The sequence below is a fragment of the Salvelinus alpinus genome, chromosome 1, assembly GCF_045679555.1.
Source record: "Salvelinus alpinus chromosome 1, SLU_Salpinus.1, whole genome shotgun sequence".
NCBI lineage: Eukaryota > Metazoa > Chordata > Actinopteri > Salmoniformes > Salmonidae > Salvelinus > Salvelinus alpinus.
The window spans coordinates 40,586,226-40,606,332 of record NC_092086.1 but is presented as its reverse complement, the minus strand read 5'-3'; the positions used below and the strand labels follow the sequence as shown (position 1 = coordinate 40,606,332).

The window sequence follows — 20,107 nt, the reverse complement described above, 5'->3', positions numbered from 1 at the left end:
TAGTGGCTACATTAAAATCTTTAACTTCATTGATAGCTGTCACGCCCTGACCTTAGAGATCCTTTTTATGTCTCTATTTGGTTTGGTCAGGGTGTGATTTGGGGTGGGTATTCTATGTTCTTTCGTTCTATTATTTGTATTTCTATGTTTTGGCCGGGTAGGGTTCTCAATCAGGGACAGCTGTCTATCGTTGTCTCTGATTGAGAACCATATTTAGGTAGCCCTTTTTCCCACCTGTCTTTGTGGGAGGTTGTCTTTGTTTGTTGGCACTTAGCCTTTAGCTTCACGGTTGTTTTGGGTTGTTTGTTGTTTTTGTCGGCGTCATATAAATAAAGTAATATGTACGCTGACCACCTGCACCTTGGTCCTCTTCATTCAATGGCCGTGACAGAACTTCCCAACACCAAGGGACCAAGCAGCGTGGTAAGGGGGAGCAGCGCTATCTGGAGAAATGGACATGGGAGGAGATACTGGACGGTAAGGGACCCTGGAGGCAGGTTGGGGAGTATCGCCGTCCACGGGAGGAACTGGAGGCAGCTAAAGCAGAGTGGCAGCGTTACGAGGGAACACGGCTAGCAAGGAAGCCCGAGAGGCAGCCCCCAAATATCTTGGAGGGGGCACACGGGGAGTTTGGCTGAGTCAGGTTGGAGACCTGAGCCAACTCCCCGTGCTTACCGTGGCGAGCGTCGTACTGGTCAGGCACCGTGTTATGCAGTGGAGCATACGGTGTCTCCAGTACGTGTTCTTAGCCCGGTGCGCTACATTCCAGCTCCCCGCACCTGCCGGGCTAGGGTGAGCATCCAGCCAGGACGGGTTGTGCCAGCCCTGCTCTCCAGATCTCCAGTGCGCCTCCTCGGCCAAGTATATCCTGCGCCGGCTCTGCGCACTGTGTCTCCGGTACGTCTGCACAGCCCAGTGTGTCCTGTGCCAGCGCCCCGCATTTGCAGGGTGAAGATAACCACCCAGCCAGGACGGGTTGTGCAGGCTCTAAGCTCGAGACCTCCAGTGCGCCTCCACGGCCCAGTGTATCCGGTGCCTCTGCCAAGGACAAGGCCTACTGTATGTCTCTCCAGCCTGGTGAGTCCTGTGCCTGCGGCCAGAACTAATCCTCCTGTATGTCTCCCCAGCCTGGTGAGCCCTGTGGCAGCTCCACGTACCAGACTGCCCATACGCCTCCTCACTCCAGTGATGATCCATGGCACGAAGCCTCCAGTGATGATCCATGGCAAGAAGCCTCCAGTGATGATCCATGGCAAGAAGCCTCCAGTGAGGAGTCATGGCACGAAGCCTCCAGTGAGGAGTCATGGCACGAAGCCTCCAGCAACGGTCTCCAGCCCGAAGCCTCCAGCGACGGTCTCCAGCCCGGGGCCCGCGACGAGAGTCCCCAGTCCGGGGTCGGCGACGAGGGTCCCCGCACCAGAGGTGCCACCAAAGTGGGGTGAGCCAGTGGTGGAGCGGGGTCTGCGTAAAAAGGATCTCTAAGATCTCTAAGGTCAGGGCGTGACAGGGGGGGGGGGGGTACTGTCACGCCCTGACCTTAGAGATCCTTTTTATGTCTCTATTTGGTTTGGTCAGGGTGTGATTTGGGGTGGGTATTCTGTTCTTTCGTTCTATTATTTGTATTTCTATGTTTTGGCCGGGTAGTGTTCTCAATCAGGGACAGCTGTCTATCGTTGTCTCTGATTGAGAACCATACTTAGGTAGCCCTTTTTCACACCTGTCTTTGTGGGAGGTTGTCTTTGTTTGTTGGCACTTAGCCTTTAGCCTCACGGTTGTTTTGGATTGTTTGTTGTTTTTGTCGGTGTCATATAAATAAAGTAATATGTATGCTCACCACGCTGCACCTTGGTCCTCTTCATTCAACGGCCGTGACAATAGCAGCACAAATAAAAGTATTACCCTTCAAAAGAAATGGGACAAAATCATCATGATGGCCCTTTAGTGATTTGGGAGGGAATTAGAACATGGCCTTCCTCATAAATGTTATTGACTGTGGTGGTGACTCTGTCAATGAGAATCCCTATGTGGAAGATAATCATTCATGTGCTCAGATTTCATAGTGATTATCACAGGTCAGGGTTGTGAAACACTGTCCTCTTTCCTACCTGTGTGAGGAGGGAACTAGGGCCTTAATCGTAATAAGGAAGGCTTGTAGAGCCTTCTCAGTGCCCTGAGGGAGATTCACATGGCCCACCCCTTAATTACTCACTCGCTGACTCATTCATCTGGGAGTTACTGTAACAGCGTTCTTCTGTGGACGAAGGAGAGGACCAAAGGGCAGCGTGGTTAGTGTTCATGTTTAATAACGACAAACATGAACACTACAAAATACAAAAACAACAAATGTGAAAAACCGAAACAGTCCTATCTGGTGCATAGACACAAAGACAGAAAACAACCACCCACAAAACCCAACACAAAACAGGCTACCTAAATATGGTTCCCAATCAGAGACAATGACTAACACCTGCCTCTGATTGAGAACCATATCAGGCCAAACATAGAAACGGGAAAACTAGACACACAACATAGAATGACCACTCAGGTCACGTCCTGACCAACACTAAAACAAAGAAAACACAAAAGAACTATGGTCAGAACGTGACAGTTACACATGACACCTTGACCATGTGACATCACAGTGGTAGTAGTTATAAGTTGCCTTTGTCCAAATGAGTGAACATCAATATGGAGAAATGTATACATTAAATTAAAAACTCAGTTATATGTAATTGCAACAGGAGTCTACCAGTGTCATAACTTGCCCAAGAATATACTACTATTGTCAAATAAAATTCTAGTACTGATGATTGCTTAAGACCACAGCTACCTGGGCATATTTCCATACTTGCCAACTGGATACAGACGGGATATTATATAACATATCTGTCAACATCTGAATTAAGATAATGGGCAGTGGTTGCAGCATGTCTTGGATTTTGGAGTTTTTACACCACAGCAACCTTCTTTAACAAATGTATTTCGGCAGTGTCTGTACACAGCCAGCATATCTCATCTGCCTTTTTAGTTGTCTTGTGAAACAGACAATGTTTGTCAGTCAGGGTACTGTGAAGTTGGTTCTGAATTCTAGCTAAGATAACAGACAAACAGATTCTGTCCTAACGCTTGTGTTGTCTTAAGGGTCAAAAATGACCTGCCACTTTGTTTAACAGCAGAGAAAAACCCCTAAATTATATTTTTTCAGCTTTAAATTTGATTACTTTTCCTAGACCCCAACATTAGAAAAAGTGAAAAATCACCTTTTTTCATATTACCATGAAAGCTGTACACCACCAGTGTACAAAGATTGTCTTAGGGTCATTTTTGACCCGGCAGATATAAAATAATTTACACACCACAAAAACCACAAAAACCACAAAGACACACACACATACACACACATATACAATGAGAAATTGAGATGATATGTGCTACTGGTTGAACTCAGCCAGCAGCTCCTGAAGAGGAAGATCACCATGGTTGGCACAGTTACAAAGAACAAGCCTGAGCTCCCCCCTGAACTCCTCGCAACAAGGGGGAGACAGGCCTTCTCATCAAAGTTTGCCTTCACCCCCACCACCACTCTAGTTTCCTACCTCCCAAAGAGGAGCAAGAATGTGGTCCTCCTGAGCACACTGCACAAAATGGCTGAGATCAGTGAGGACAGGAAGACAGCCATCATCCTGGACTACAACCACAACAAAGGAGGCGCGGACAACCTAGACAAGGTGATTGGAACTTAGAGCTGCAGGAGGATGACTGCCAGCTGGCCCCTGGTCATCTTCCATAACATCATTGATTTATCCTCATACAATGCCTTCATGATATGGAACAAGATCAACCCCACCTGGATGCCTGATAAGCTGAACAAGAGGAGGGTGTTCCTGGAGCAGCTGGGAAAGGCACTTGTAACACCACACCCCACACATTCAAAGAAGGGAGTGCCTCCCCCGCACAGCAGCCTCTGCAGCTCTTGTGAAAGCTGTTTAGGGGGCTGAATCTTGTCCTGATCCACCTGAGGCTGCAGCTGGGGCAGGCAAGAGGAGGTGATGTCAATTCTGCCCCCCAAAGAAGGACTGTAAAACAAATAGTATGTGCTGAACCTGTGAGAAATACATCTGCCAAGTCCATGCACACACACTTGCATACTGTCCTACATGTGCTAATTAGAGTTGATTGATTTATCTTCTTCACGTTTTTGTTTTGTATCTATCTTATTTTATTCTTATTTATTGTTGTTGTTTATACACCTTGTGGGTGGGGGCAATGGTTTCAAAAATGGGAGAAGACTAGTATTTTGTAGTCGAATTCATCATTGTACAGTATATAAGAATATATGGGGCGGCAGGTAGCCAGGTTAGAGCGTTGGGCCAGTGACCGAAAGGTCGCTAGATCGAATCCCCGAGCTGACAAGGTAAAAATCTGTCATTCTGCCCCTGAACAAGGCAGTTAACCCACTGTTCCTAGGCCGTAATTGTAAATAAGAATTTGTTCTTAATTGACTTGCCTAGTTAAATAAAGGTTAAATAAAATAAATATCACTATGTTGACATAAAAGTTCAAGACTGTTATTGTTTCCTTTCAATAAAATGCATTCAAAACTACTTTCTGCACATTTCTGCTTTCTTAGGCTATACAAGTACTAAAAAAAATATGTTTACACCTATGCAATTTAGCAATTTAGCAATAATAATAATAATAAACCTCTACTTTAGTAAAGAAAACAATTATGACAGGTGTATTATAATAAAAAACGAGTGGTGTCCACTGATTAAATGCAGCCTTTCTGCATTGTGAAGAGGGAAAACCCACATATTCACAAAGTTTGTGATGAATGACTGGTTGTTTCTTCATGCAAAATAGATTTGGGGTTTAAAATTCAATTAAGCTGCTTTATTTTAGGGGTTTAGTGAAGGTGGGTCTTGTTTTACCCTTAGAACAAGGGGAGTATACAGCATGTTAAGACTACACTAGGGTTAAACAGCTTGGTCCTGGCACAGGCTCTATCACAGCATTAAAGACTCTCCTCACAAGGTGAAGCAAACTGACATCTCTAGACTGGTGAGAATCAATGCAACATAGCCACACCAGAGGAACCAGAACCAGGTGCAAATGAGGACAAGTGTGTATTGGTTGAATATTGAGGAATCTTACACTCTGAGTGTTTTTGGTGAGGAGGAGGGGAGAGGTTCAGATAGCGAGGTCACATTTCCATACAGTCCTACACTCTCTTGAGAGACAAGTTGGTGTAAATAAAGAAGTTGCTTGTGTTAAAGTAGTGCTGTCAGATCTCAGACATCTCTGTTTTTCAATATGTGACAGAGTACAGCACAGTGCTTCTTATTCAGTGTAGTCTATACAGACATCAGCACCGCATTCAGCAGGTATTCTTCTGGGGTATAAACCAGCCTGTTCCTCACAGGTGGAATACAAAGGAAAAAGAGGAAGGAAAGAGACTCCAAACCTTCAGAGCCATTTCCCTTTGATGTGTCGCTGTGCCGAGCAGTGTACAGATGTAGGATCTTAATTTGATCACTTTTTTTGTTGCTGAGAATTTGTAAACTTGTAGTGTGTTTAAGTTTTAAAAATGTTTCTAAATTTCATATTTCCACTTTAAAATGTCAGAATTGATTTGCCCTAATGAACAATGTATCAACCCCTACAAAAATGTCCATATAATCCACATAACAATTCACATAACTGTTGCTGCAGGATTATTTTCCTTCTCTAGCTAACTGGCTCAAATTAAGATCCTACATCTGTACCTGAGTGGTGAACAAATCCCCATCCACCAGACATAGTCCAAAGCATGACAGATGAAGCAGAATCCTGGCTGATTGATCTGCATTTCCTTTATACAATGATTCCTATATAGCACAGTAGAATATATTCTAGGAAGGCAGAAGTATGATACTTACAGTATGACCTAGGAATAACATAATCATTATGTTTTGGTCAGAAATGTATTGTAATGCCAATAACCATTGAGTAATTTGATCAACAACATAAAGAATAGTTATACCATATTGCATGCTAATATTTTTGGTGCAGTAAATCACAGCACCATCATATTATTATGGAATGAAGAAAAAACCTTTCCTCCTTGGTTTGAATTATAATTCATAACTTTAGAATTGAGATCAAACTTGAAAATGAGGGTTGGCATTTTGAGTACACAGTTCAGTGAGTTTCTTCTCTCCCTGCCTGCAGGTATTATCGCAGGTATTATCGCTGATGGGTGAAAAGTGTTCCCGGGTCCCCTCTGGTCTAAGGGGAGGAAGAGCATTCCATCTCTGGAAACGGCTTTGTTCCTCTCCCCCTCTTCGCCTGGAGCGACAGTAAAGCAGCAAACAGTGCTGAGGTGCAGAAAGATGCCCTTTTCTTATCAGTGGGGAGGCTTGATAAAAGAAACCCTCAGGCCAAACGTATATATATATATACAGTTGAAGTCGGAAGTTTACATACACCTTAGCCAAATAGATTTAAACTCAGTTTTTCACATTTCCTGACATTTATTCATAGTAAAAATTCCCTGTCTTAGGTCAGTTAGGACCACCACTTTATTTTAAGAATGTGAAATGTCAGAATAATAGTAGAGAGTGATTTATTTCTGCTTTTATTTCTTTCATCACATTCCCAGTGGGTCAGACATTTACATACACTCAATTAGTATTTGGTAGTATTGCCTTTAAATTGTTTAACTTGGGTCAAACGTTTCGGGTAGCCTTCCACAAGCTTCCCACAATAAGTTGGGTGAATTTTGGCCCATTCTTCATGACAGAGCTGGTGTAACTGGGTCAGGTTTGTAGGACTCCTTGCTCGCGCACACTTTTTCAGCTCTGCCCACACATTTTCTATAGGATTGAGGCCAGGACTTTGTGATGGCCACTCCAATACCTTGACTTTATTGTCCTTAAGCCATTTTGCCACAACTTTGGATGTACAGTCGTGGCCAAAAGTTTTGAGGATGACACAAATATTAATTTTCACAGTCTGCTGCCTCAGTTTGTATGATGGCAATTTGCATATACTACAGAATGTTATGAAGAGTGATCAGATGAATCGCAATTAATTGCAAAGTCCCTCTTTGCCATGCAAATGAACTGAATCCCCCCAAAACATTTCCACTGCATTTCAGCCCTGCCACAAAAGGACCAGCTGACATCATGTCAGTGATTCTCTCGTTAACAGAGATACTGTTAACGAGAGATACTGAGGTGAGATACTGGGGTGCAAAGGAACAAGATAAATAAATACAGTATGGGGATGAGGTAGATTGGATGGGCTATTTACAGATGGTCTATGTACAGGTGCAGTGATCTGTGAGCTGCTCTAACAGCTGGTGCTTAAAGCTAGTACACCTCCAATTGACTCCTCCAAATGATGTCAATTAGCCTATCAGAAGCTTCTAAAGCCATGACATCATTTTCTGGAATTTTCCAAGCTGTTTAAAGGCAGTGAACTTAGTGTATGTAAACGTCTGACCCACTGGAATTGTGATACAGTGAAATATAAGTGAAATTATCTGTCTGTAAACAATTGTTGGAATAATTACTTGTGTCATGCACAGAGTAGATGTCCTAACCCACTTGCCAAAACTATAGTTTGTTAACAAGACATTTGTGGAGTGGTTGAAAAACAAGTTTTAATTGGAGTTTTAATGACTCCAACCTAAGTGTATGTAAACTTCTGACTTCAACTGTATATGTCTCTCTCTCTCTCTCTTGGCCCTGATCTGTGCTATCCCAAGTGCCCCTCCTTTTCCACCTGAGGTAAATGTTTATTGGCATTGAATTAAGTGAGGTCTTTTTCCACTCTGTGCACAGCCAGGAGCAACAGTAGCATGGAGAATAAACCCTGACTTACCTGAACCATGATTTTTGTCTCCCTGTCTCTCTGTCTGTCTCTGTCTGTTCTTCCCTCTTTTAGAAGGCATCTGGATGACTCTTACTGCCCTCTTAAGTGTCAAGAGTTGGATGAAAAAGAGGATTACGTTTTCTGTATTACCTTATTGGATCCTCATGTCTCTAACATAATGCTATGCCTTCTCCGCTGCTATCCTCTCTCCCAGTGGAGTCTATGAGAGGTGTGAGTTACAGACATCTGTCAGTTTGACATTCTGAGTTTCTTATTTTAATGGAGCTGATTCTCCATTGACTTTATACAGGTCTTTGGGGGAACAAAGGTGATCTCAATAGGTTTCCTATAACCATAAAGGACCATGAAACTATCGGTAGAGTTGAAAATGTGATGGAAACACATTGAACATTAGATTTTTATTTGGTACATGGAAAACTTTAACAAAAAAGTTAATGTTGTGTGCACTACGTCATCACGCACTGATTTTTATCTGCACTAAGTCAGTTTGGTGGAAACACTGGCGGGAAAATGTGCATATTTTCTTTATGCACATTTTTGAATATTCACATTAACATCTGTCGTCAATTGGATGGAAGACTAGCTATTGTTAATGTAAAGTGAACGATTTATCTTTAAACTAGTCAGATATCCAATGACTGGATCTCTTGAAGATGTCAGCCAGTATGGGCCCTGACAGGAGGAGGGAAATAAAGAAATGCTTCCTGTTAGAAACTGGGATTGGAGTCAGAGTCAATGTCAAAAATCTATATGGCATGCCGTGGGATTGGCAGTTAATTACAACGATGAAAGCAGAGTACAAGCAGGTTTTCTCCCTGACAACATGTTATTTTAATAGTAGATGACTGATACAAAAGGGGAGTCAAGGTTACTGTGCTGCTGTCTACACTGACCATGATGTTCATTGAGCTGTTAGGGAGATGGAGACAATTAGATTTTCGAAACAATATTTACTTTTTGATTACCTCTCTTCGTATAGCAGGGGTATTACCCTGATATTGATATCCCATTCAGAGCATAAAATGACCAATCTGGTATGGTAATTAGATTAAATACTAAATTGAATCCCATTATTTAAGTGTAGGCTTACCTTATGCAACTAACTAGCAAGTGTCCTGTTAGGTTGAAGATAATTAGGTTAAATAAAGAAGCAGCTAAAAGCCCCATCAAGCACATTTGGTATTTATTGCTTTAGACATTGTGAAGATCCTACATCAACTGGGATAAGCAGCATTCCACTGGGCACAAACTGGCTGAATCAACGTTCTTACTACGTCAACTACCAACGGGACATTCACAACTGTAATATCTTATGCTTCACAGAGACGTGGCTGAATGACGACACTATCAACATATAGCTGGCTGGATATACGCTGTACCGGCAGGATAGGACAACGACGTCTGGTAAGAAGGGGCGGCGGACTATGTATTTTTGTAAATAACAGCTGGTGCACAATATCTAAGGATGTCTCGAGCTATTGCTCGCCTGAGGTAGAGTATCTCATGATAAACTGTAGACCACACTACCTACCTAGAGAGTATATCTGTATTTTTCATAGCTGTTTACATACCACCACAGTCAGAGGCTGGCACTAAGACAGCATTGAATGAGCTGTATTCCGCTCACCCAGAGGCGGCGCTTCTAGTGGCCGGGGACTTTAATGCAGGGAAACTTAAATCCGTTTTTCCAAATTTCTATCAGCATGTTAAATGTGCAACCAGAGGAAAAAAACTCTGGACCACCTTTACTCCACACACAGAGACGCATACAAAGCTCTCCCTTGCCCTCCATTTGGCAAATCTGACCATAACTCTATCCTCCTGATTCCTGCATACAAGCAAAAATTCAAGCAGGAAGCACCAGTGACAAGATAAATATAAAAGTGGTCAGATGAAGCAGATGCTAACCTACAGGACTGTTTTGCAGACTAGAATATGTCACGGGATTCCGATGGCATTGAGGACTACACCACATCAGGCATTGGCTTCAACAATAAGTGCATGGATGACGTCGTCCCCACAGTGACCGTACTTACATACCTCAACCAGAAGCCATGGATTACAGGTAGCATCCGCACTGAGCTAAAGGCTAGAGCTGCCGCTTTCAAGGAGCAGGACTCTAATCCGGAAGCTTATAAGAAATCCCGCTATGCCCTCTGACGAACCATCAAACAGGCAAAGAATCAATACAGGACTAAGATCGAATTGTACTACACCGGCTCTGACGCTCGTCGGATGTAGCAGGGCTTGCAAACCATTACAGACTACAAAGGGAAGCACAGCCAAGAGCTGCCCAGTGACACAAGCCTCCCAGACGAGCTAAACTACTTCTATGCTCGCTTCGAGGCAAATAACACTGAAATGCATGAGAGCACCAGCTGTTCCGGAAGACTGTGATCACGCTCTCCTCAGCCAATGTAAGTAAGACCTTTAAACAGGTCAATGTTCACAAGGCCGCAGGGCCAGACGGAATACCAGGACGTGTACTGCGGGCATGCGCTGACCAACTGGCAAGTGTCTTCACTGACATTTTCAACCTCTCCCTGTTTGAGTCTGTAATACCAACATGTTTTAAGCAGACCACCATAGTGCCTGTGCCCAAGAACACTACGGTAACCTGCCTAAACGACTACCGACCCGTGGCACTCACGTCTGTAGCCATGAAGTATTTCGAAAGACTGGTCATGGCTCACATCAACACCGTTATCCCAGAAACCCTAGACCCCTCCAATTTGCATACTGGCCCAACAGATCCACAGATGATGCAATTTCTATTGCACTCCACACTGCCCTTTCCCACCTGGACAAAAGGAACACCTATGTGAGAATGCTATTCATTGACTACAGCTCAGCGTTCAACACCACAGTGCTCTCAAAGCTCATCAATAAGCTAAGAACCCTGGGACTAAACACCTCCCTCTGCAACTGGATCCTGGACTTCCTAACGGGCCACCGCCCAGGTGGTGAGGGCAGGTAACAACACATCGGCCACGCTGATCCTCAACACGGGGGTCCCTCGGGGGTGCGTGCTCAGTCCCCTCCTGTACTCCCTGTTCACTCATGACTGCAGGGCCAGGCACAACTCCAACACCATCATTAAGTTTGCCGTTGACACAACAGTGGTAGGCCTGATCACCGACAACAACGAGACAGCCTATAGGGAGCAGGTCAGAGACCTGGCCATGTGGTGCCAGGACAACAACCTCTCCCTCAACGCGATCAAGACAAAGGAGATGATTGTGGACTACAGGAAAAAGAGGACCTAGCATGCCCCCATTCTCATTGATGGGGCTGCAGGGGAGCAGGTTGAGAGCTTCAAGTTCCTTGGTGTCCACATCACCAACAAACCAACATGGTCCAAGCACACCAAGACAGTCGTGAAGAGGGCACAACAAAACCTTTTCCCCCTCAGGAGACTGAAAAGATTTGGCATGGGTCTTCAGATCCTCAAATGGTTCTACAGCTGTACCATCGAAAGCATCCTGACTGGTTGCATCACTGCCTGGTATGGCAATTGCTCGGCCTCTGACCGCAAGGCACAACAGAGGGTAGTGCGAACATTCCAGTACATCACTGGGGCCAAGTTTCCTGCCATCCAGGACCTCTATACCAGGCAGTGTCAGAGGAAGGCCCTAAAAATTATCAAAGACTTCAGCCACACTAGTCATAGACTGTTCTCTCTGCTACTACACGGCAAGCGGTACCAGAGCGCCAAGTCTAGGTCCAAGAGGCTTCTAAACAGCTTCTACCCCCAAGCCATAAGATTCCTGAACACCACATCATATGGCTACCCAGTCTATTTGCATTGCCCCCCTTTTTACACCGCTGCTACTCTCTGTTATCATCTATGCATAGTCACTTTAATAACTCTACCTACTGCACATGTACAAATTACCTCAACTAACCGGTGCCCCCGCACATTGACTCTGTACCAGTACCCCCCTGTATATAGTCTCGCTATTGTTATTTTATTGCTGCTCTTTAATTGCTATGTGGAAAATACGTTGGATTTAAAAAAAATCTACGTAAACTGTTTTGAGGGTGAAATTTCAACCACCGGATTATGTTATCATGGACTAAATCAAATTAATCTTGACATAAAATACATTTAAAGTTTAATTTAATTTAGTCCTATTCTATAACTTTTATTGTTGGTTGAGATGGAGATGTGAATCCAACATATCAATGATTATTTTGTAGACAAAGTGGAATTAAATAACTTTAGAAATACAATGAATAGCATATGAACTAATTGAAGTTAAAACCTTGGGGATCTAAGCTGACATATGGAATTGTTTTAAGATGGTCATACCATGGATCATTTTAGCTATTTAATTTAGAATTTTAAAACCCATTTAGGTTAAAAAAAAAAGATGAATTTGGCCTTCACTACTACAGCCCATAGAAACGCATTGAATAAATGGCAAAAATGACAGTCAAAAAGTAAATCATATAGAATAAGGTTTTGAAGTGTCTGTCCTACGTGTATATCTAGGTGATATAAGAAAGCTCAGGAAATATATATATTTTTACACATATTTAACCCCTTTTTTTGTGGTAGGCCCAAAACTACCTCCATACTTCCATTCATGTTTTTAACCGGTACCGGTTACTTTCAGATGAGTCCTGTGACACTTCTGGAGGTCATAGAGCAAAACCGAGAACACCATCCTGTTCGTGGGAATCTCCCCTTTCCACAGTGGGGGTCACATTAGTTTGTAGCCCAAATGGTTTGGACGCTACAAACAGAAGTTGGCACATCGACGGTATCGACTTTGTAGAGAAAATTAGCTTGTAGGCCAAACCATATTAGCTTGTAGGCCAAACCGTTCGGACGCTACAGACGTTTTCGCGAGAAGACCAATTTATGGAATGTTTCATGGTCTGACAAACACCGCTGTAGCTTGGCCACCTTCCACCGTAGAAGGCCGCCATAGGCAGATGCGATGAATTAAGACGCAGCCCATGCAATGTATTTACGGATTTTGATGGGATTTTTTAAATTATGTTACTTAGATGGACGCACCTGTGCGTCAATAAACTCTAGGGGGTTAACAAATGATATGTTGGATTCATGTCTCCAACTCAACCAAAAATAAAAAGTGACAAGAATGGGATTAAGCCAGTGGCTCAGATGGAACTTTCCAAGCAGTAGATAAATCTACTGTAAATGTTGATATTTGGGTGAATTGTCAACCAAATACAATTCAATATTACTTTCGTATTTGTTACATTCCCCAGTTTCTGTGTTGTAGTTTGTATTTAAGTGTGTGTTTCAGGAGATGGCTTCCTGAATTCTCCCCAAGTAGCTGATTGGTCGGCCCCGAATTGATGATTGGAGAGCTGACCCCGCCCCCTCGTCAGGACGCAGCTGTCTTCAATTAGATTCCTTCTGAAGCTATATATTCTGTTGCTCAGAGGAGAGAATGCAGAGAAAGATTGATTGTATATCCTGAGAGGGATCATTGCAGAGAGGGATCATTGCAGAGAGGGATCATTGCAGAGAGGGATCATTGCAGAGAGGGATCATTGCAGAGAGGGATCATTGCAGAGAGGGATCATTGCAGAGAGGGATCATTGCAGAGAGGGATCATTGCAGAGAGGGATCATTGCAGAGAGGGATCATTGCAGAGAGGGATCATTGCAGAGAGGGATCATTGCAGAGGGTTATATCATATGCTGGTTGTGTTCTCAGAGAGAGATCATTGCTGAGAGTGAGACAGACAGTTGGTATGTACTGTGTTAGTTGTTGATGGGAGCAGCGTTGGTATGTTTTGTGAGTTTGTTACTCAGTCAGAGCCTATTTGATGTCCTGTGTTTCTCAGTGTGTTTGTGAAATTGTTTATAATATTCTGTTTCATTTGTTCCCAGGGGGGAAGGCACCTAGGGAGTGCTTAGGCAAGAGTCCCGCGGGTATACATATACCCGTAGTATATTCACTGTCTAGGCACACCAGGTAAGACCTGGGCGGACTACCCCCTGTATTTTGGTCAGCGCACCAGGCAGTGCTAAGTTAGGTAAGTAGTGGGTAGGCAGGTAAGGGTAGGAGAGGGGGCTTTGACATTTACTTTCTTTGCTTTGGTTCTGTCCAGCCCCTTTTCCCCATATTACCGTGTGATGGAATAAATTCCTTGTAAACGGTACCACTCTCTCTGCCTTTGTCATCCTTACTCGCACCTACAGTCCATACCTCTATCACTTCACGGGGAGTTGAGTTGTAGCAGGGTGTTGTGTTCCCTCTTCTTAGTGGCGTGCGTAACAGTATTACAGTAAATAGCATTAGCCTAAAGTTATCTTAGAAACTAATGTAACATTCAACCTTAAAATTAGTTACACATCCATGGCCACATTTTGAGTTTACTGTAACTATACATTTCTTATGTAATCATATCAAGCGTGCATGTTCAAGATAGCATGCATAGGTCATTACAGGTCTGGAGATCTTTACAATTGCTGTAATCTGTGCAGAATCTCAACCGGCATTGATCACTTGCACCATGTACTTTTAATGTAATCTCAACTGCAATCCAGGGCCTGGTTTCCCGATAGCGATGGAATTTAGTCTTACGAGTGTTTTAACTATACATATTTCTTACAATGGCCGAAGATGTACACTGAACAAAAATATGGGGTTGAGGTCAGGGCTCTGTGCACGCCAGTCAAGTTCTTCCACAACGATCTCGATAAACGATTTCTGTATGGACCACGCTTTGTGCACGTGGGCATTGTCATGCTGAAACAGGAAAGGGCCTTCCCTGAACTGTTGCCACAAAGTTGGAAGCACAGAATCGTCTAGAATGCCATTGTATCCTGTTGAGTTGAGATTTCCCTTCACTGGAACTAAGGGGCCTAGCCCGAACCATTAACAGCCCCAGACCATTATTTATCCGCCACCAAACTTTACATTTGGCACTATGCATTTGGGCAGGTAGGGTTCCCAGATTTGTTCATCGGACTGCCAGATGGTGAAGCGTGATTCATCGCTCCAGAGTCCAATGGCAGTGCGCTTTGCACCACTCCAGCCCACGCTTGGCTTTGCGCATGGTGATCTTAGGCTTGTGTGCGGCTGCTTGGTCATAGAAACCCATTTCATGAAGCTCCTGACAGGTATTTTTCTTCCAAGCTGTCTGTCAGTTGAATTAGCTTCACCCTGTCCCAGGGTGTTTATACCATATGTAAATGTCTGACTGCCACTTCTGTTGTCATTGCACCTAGAACATCATAGTTCCTTGTCACGCTCTGTTACTCTCAACTCTCCCACTGAGGAAATGTAATTGTCTGAGATATCAAGTCAGGGGGTGTAATTTGACTTTAAAAGTATAGAATCACCAGGAAATGGAAAAACCCTGAGGATGGCACTTGAGAACCAGAGAGATGATTTGCCGGCCCATTTCAGAAGTGGTTTTGTAATTTCAATCAATTGGTTTTAGTGTAGGTCACAAAGAAAGTTAAGTTGAATAGCTTTTGAGACAAGTGGAAATATATAAGTGTTTGGAAAATTAATATTGATGATGTCTCATACTATACCAGACATTTATCTGAGAATTATTCACAGCGGAGGGGTGAAATGAATTACACTACAGTGAAACAACAAACCTTGTCAAAAAGTTCTGTTGAGGTTTGGTTCCCTCTTGTTTCACAGTGGTTAGTCACAGCTTTTGTTTCCCTATAGGACGGGATGCCCTGCAGCTCTCCAATCTTGCTCCCCTCTTCTCCCAGATGTCTGGCAGAAGAGCTGTGGGGGAAAATGCTGGACGGAGGCCAGATAATGTGTATCTAGGCCACTCACCACTAAACTGTGCTTTATTCCATTCTGATCAGAGCTAGAAAGTCTCAGTGAAAGAGAGCTATTGATTTTTCATCTTTGTTAATGACAGTGAAACTAAGGAGTTTCATGATACATGATCGGGGACTGTGAAACAACACAAACATAGGGGTATCTTTTCTAGTTAACAGTCACAGCTCAATATAAAGTAATCACTTTTAAGAGTTCTATTGCCCTCCCAGAGGGGTTTATCCTCTGTGAACTCGCATGAAAAGCAGACTGAGATAAAACTACAGAGTAGTGCGTGACAGCAGCAGATAGAACAAAGAGAGTTAGCTAGGGCTCTATTGTTTCTACTATATGGTTTGTGCTGAGCGCTGTGACTGAGCACACCAGGTCCTGAAGGTTGTGCAGTACTAACATATTATGCCTTAAAGACAATTTTGATGCATGCGCACATGCGCACATGCACACGCAAACACACCACACACGCAAACACACACACACACACTATCTCGTCCTGACATATCTTGCTACAAATGTCAGTCTGCTCTGCAATGAGTTTCCTTCCTGTCCAAACAAACAATGTGAAGGTCATCAAAAAGAAAGGAGGACCAAGGCACTGCTCATGTAATTAATTAAAATGCCTTTATTGTATGGCATGTTCAATGAAAACAAAGATGAAAAACTCTGACATGTTTTGACTGCATGGCCTTTGTCAGGGAGTACAAAAATCTGATAATGCAATGTCCTCTTTTGAACAGCTTTTTCCAATAAACCCTGATTTGAAGAGGGAGTGGTTACAGAATTCATGGGACAACACCTAGTAAGCAATACCATACACATTAAAAAGTGAAGTACTGTAGATATGTTATCAACATGCAAATCACAGCTAGAAGCATCAGAACCTCTAGAAAAGTAGTTCTAACCTTGAATATGACTGGGCAAAGTGGTAAGAATAGGAGAGACATCTAATTTATAGTACACTAGATCACAGCAAACAGCAAACTAGATAGACCGCAGTCTAAACATAGCCGAGGGAAATAGAGCAATATGTCCACTAGATGACAGCAAAGGGACCTCCTACGACCCTAAGGAAAGGTGAGAAATCCATATCTTCATTTAAACCAGGGCACTTAATGGCCTGTAGTTGTAAATCCAAAGACTTTCCCTTTGGTTTAGCTGTTTAAGACGGTCCCATTTTCTAATTGATGCCGGAACATGATCAATACCCGTAGCTTGTATGGAGGCATGGTTGCCATGGTGTAAGGACTTGTAGTGCCTTGTCATGGGGTAGTCTTCACTGCCTACCCGTATGGTGTACTTGTGTTCCGCTAAGCGGTTTTGAAGGCGTCTCTTTGTCCATCCAATGTAGAACACCTTGTAATGAACATTCAAATCTGTAGATGACATGAGTAGTATTGCAGTTAATGAAATGCTTGACTTGATACTCCGTTTTAGAAGCTGTGTCAACAAAATACTTTTTCTGTGCAATATTTCTGCGATGGTTGCACTGGTTGCATTTAAAAGAGCTGCTGGGTTTTTGGTCTAGCCAAGTCTTTTGAGAGTCACCAGGAAGATATTCAGCTGTAGTCTTTTTCCTGATTCTGCGGACTCTTTGGAATTGGCCATATGGAATGTTCTCTTTTAGCCTTTTGGGGTGGTAGCTGTCTCCCCTCAGAATGTTATTCCCATCGGTAGACTTCCTTAAGATTGATGTGTGCAAACAAACGTTGTCATTTTTACTGATGTCAAGGTCGCGAAAATGAATGTTATCCTTCTGTCTACCAAAACCTACTATTGTGTACCTTAGCAGCTTCTGTCTACCAAAACCTACTATTGTGAACCTTAGCAGCTTCTGTCTACCAAAACCTACTATTGTGTACCTTAGCAGCTTCTGTCTACCAAAACCTACTATTGTGAACCTTAGCAGCTTCTGTCTACCAAAACCTACTATTGTGAACCTTAGCAGCTTCTGTCTACCAAAACCTACTATTGTGTACCTTAGCAGCTTCTGTCTACCAAAACCTACTATTGTGTACCTTAGCAGCTTCTGTCTACCAAAACCTACTATTGTGTACCTTAGCAGCTTCTGTCTACCAAAACCTACTATTGTGTACCTTAGCAGCTTCTGTCTACCAAAACCTACTATTGTGAACCTTAGCAGCTTCTGTCTACCAAAACCTACTATTGTGAACCTTAGCAGCTTCTGTCTACCAAAACCTACTATTGTGTACCTTAGCAGCTTCTGTCTATCAAAACCTACTATTGTGAACCTTAGCAGCTTCTGTCTACCAAAACCTACTATTGTGAACCTTAGCAGCTTCTGTCTACCAAAACCTACTATTGTGAACCTTAGCAGCTTCTGTCTACCAAAACCTACTATTGTGAACCTTAGCAGCTTCTGTCTACCAAAACCTACTATTGTGAACCTTAGCAGCTTCTGTCTACCAAAACCTACTATTGTGTACCTTAGCAGCTTCTGTCTACCAAAACCTTCTACAAAATAATGTGAAGGGTTGAACTTGTCATCTTAAATGAATTTGAGCTGACTGTCAATGCCTTTGAATCCAGAGCTTGGGTATAATGCCATTCTCCACACCATGACCGTACCAGGCCTGCCAGAGAGCCCTGTCGTGTCAGTCTGATTCAAGGCTCATAGGGCTGCATGAAAATGGTTGCCATAGCAGCAGGGATGTAGATTGCTCTCTGTCATAGTAGGGATGGCCCTGGGTGACCTCAAGAATGGCTGCCTCCTCTCTGTCTTTCTGTCTCTTCTCTGTGATTTATTGCCTTAATTACCCAATGACAAACTCCTCTCTCTCTCCTCTCTGACTAGTCCTGCAGGAGCACAAGTGGTCAGGCTGGTCACAGACATGTTGATTTTCATGGGTGTCTGAATGAAATCTAGGGATTGTGACAAACGGTTTCATCTATCTCTCCTCCAGTTTTAAGGTCTCATATCATTAGTTATTGTATTCTATATAAAACATTTTCACTAGGTTACAAAAAGCCAGAGGGAGGATACAGGGTACATTGTGGAAAGGTGAGATCGTTCAACTTTGTGAGTAACTTCTGCCCATAGTTACCTAGCTATATATTAGAATAGTAGAGTAGATTCTTAGCAATTGGATTCATAGAATGGGCCAAAGCAGGCTAGTCTAACAGGTGCAAACTCTTCACTGATGCAAACGCGTCAGGTCCAAGTCCTACCAGTCACACTGCAGAGGTCGATAAGAGACTTGGTTTGAGTGTCCTCACATTCAGACTATTGAGTGCTGCTGTTGATAAACTCAGCAAAAAAAGAAATGTTCTCTCACTGTCAACTGCGTTTATTACAATGAAGATCTGTGAATTTATTTGGATTTTTACGAATTATCTTTGAAAGACAGGGTCCTGAAAAAGGGAGGTTTCTTTTTTTTTGCTGAGTTTATGTCTGCTCAGCTGCTGACGGCAAAGGGAACTGGCCATGGTGCTGAAAGTAAAAAAGTAGGCCACAGCGTCAACGGATGTGAAAAAAGCTGGTATGTAAGGTTAAAGTAAATTATACTGTCCAAAGACTAAACATGTATTTTTTTTTAATAGCTTGTGTGCTTTTAAATGAAAACTGTAGGAACTAGGCTATCTATGATGTTTGCTTTCTATTCTAGAGACTAATTCACTGCTATTTTGATTTAGGCTTCTGTGCAGGGCTGACTGGGACATTTTTAGTCCTTTGTCATTTGTCCTGCAATACTGAAACTTTTGATTGTATGTATCACTCGTTAGATGGCGCTGCACTGAAAACAATTCTAGGCTACTTGCACAATCTGGAAATACACCGCCAGAAAGCGAATGGAGCCTAGCACACGTTGTGTGCTCACTGGTGAGCAATGGACTTTTACGCTCGATAACTCTGCTACCTTTTTCCCAACTTGAAACACATACACGTTTACCATGTTAACAAGGAGGAGTGAACAATATTACTTGTGTTTTTCCAACAGAACGGCTTGGACTCCGGAGTCAGGGTTAATTTACGGACTAATTTAAACTCAGCGGAAGCAAACTATTGTATGCAGCTGGGCAAGCGGAGTGTATTCCTGCCGAACTTTACTAAACCAAGCACGTGCAGAATTGGTTATCCGAAGTCGATGTATCGCTATTTTTAAAGCTCTATTCATTCATAATTACTATGTTTATGTTTGCGCTTAGGACACTTTGTGAAATATACACAATGTTGGAGGCTCTTTGCGTTTTCTCCTTCTCCGGAAAATGAGTGCTGTGAACACAGACTATTCAACTATGGTGAGAAGATGTCTTCTGACGTTCAAACCATTCAGGTAAGCATTTACATGTAGGCTACTGTTCTCGTGGTCTCGATGTACAGGCAGTGTTCGCTCTCTGTGTAGCCTAAGTCTCAAATTGAGTTGGAAAAAAATGAGTTAACCTTATGAAAATGGGAACGTCATGAGTAGACTACAACAA

At 43.1% G+C, this 20,107-nt stretch overlaps 1 protein-coding gene across 1 annotated transcript in view; it reads left to right on the top strand.

Annotated features, from left to right (window-relative positions):
- The window catches only part of LOC139575899 (alpha-1,6-mannosylglycoprotein 6-beta-N-acetylglucosaminyltransferase B-like), a 127,383-nt gene that overhangs the window by 32,374 nt on the left and 74,902 nt on the right, over positions 1-20,107 (top strand). The window contains exon 2 of the mRNA XM_071401334.1: positions 17,808-19,962. Within this exon, the coding sequence (XP_071257435.1) occupies positions 19,895-19,962 (68 nt within the window). The 5' untranslated portion in view covers positions 17,808-19,894. The remainder of the gene's footprint in view (positions 1-17,807; positions 19,963-20,107) is intronic.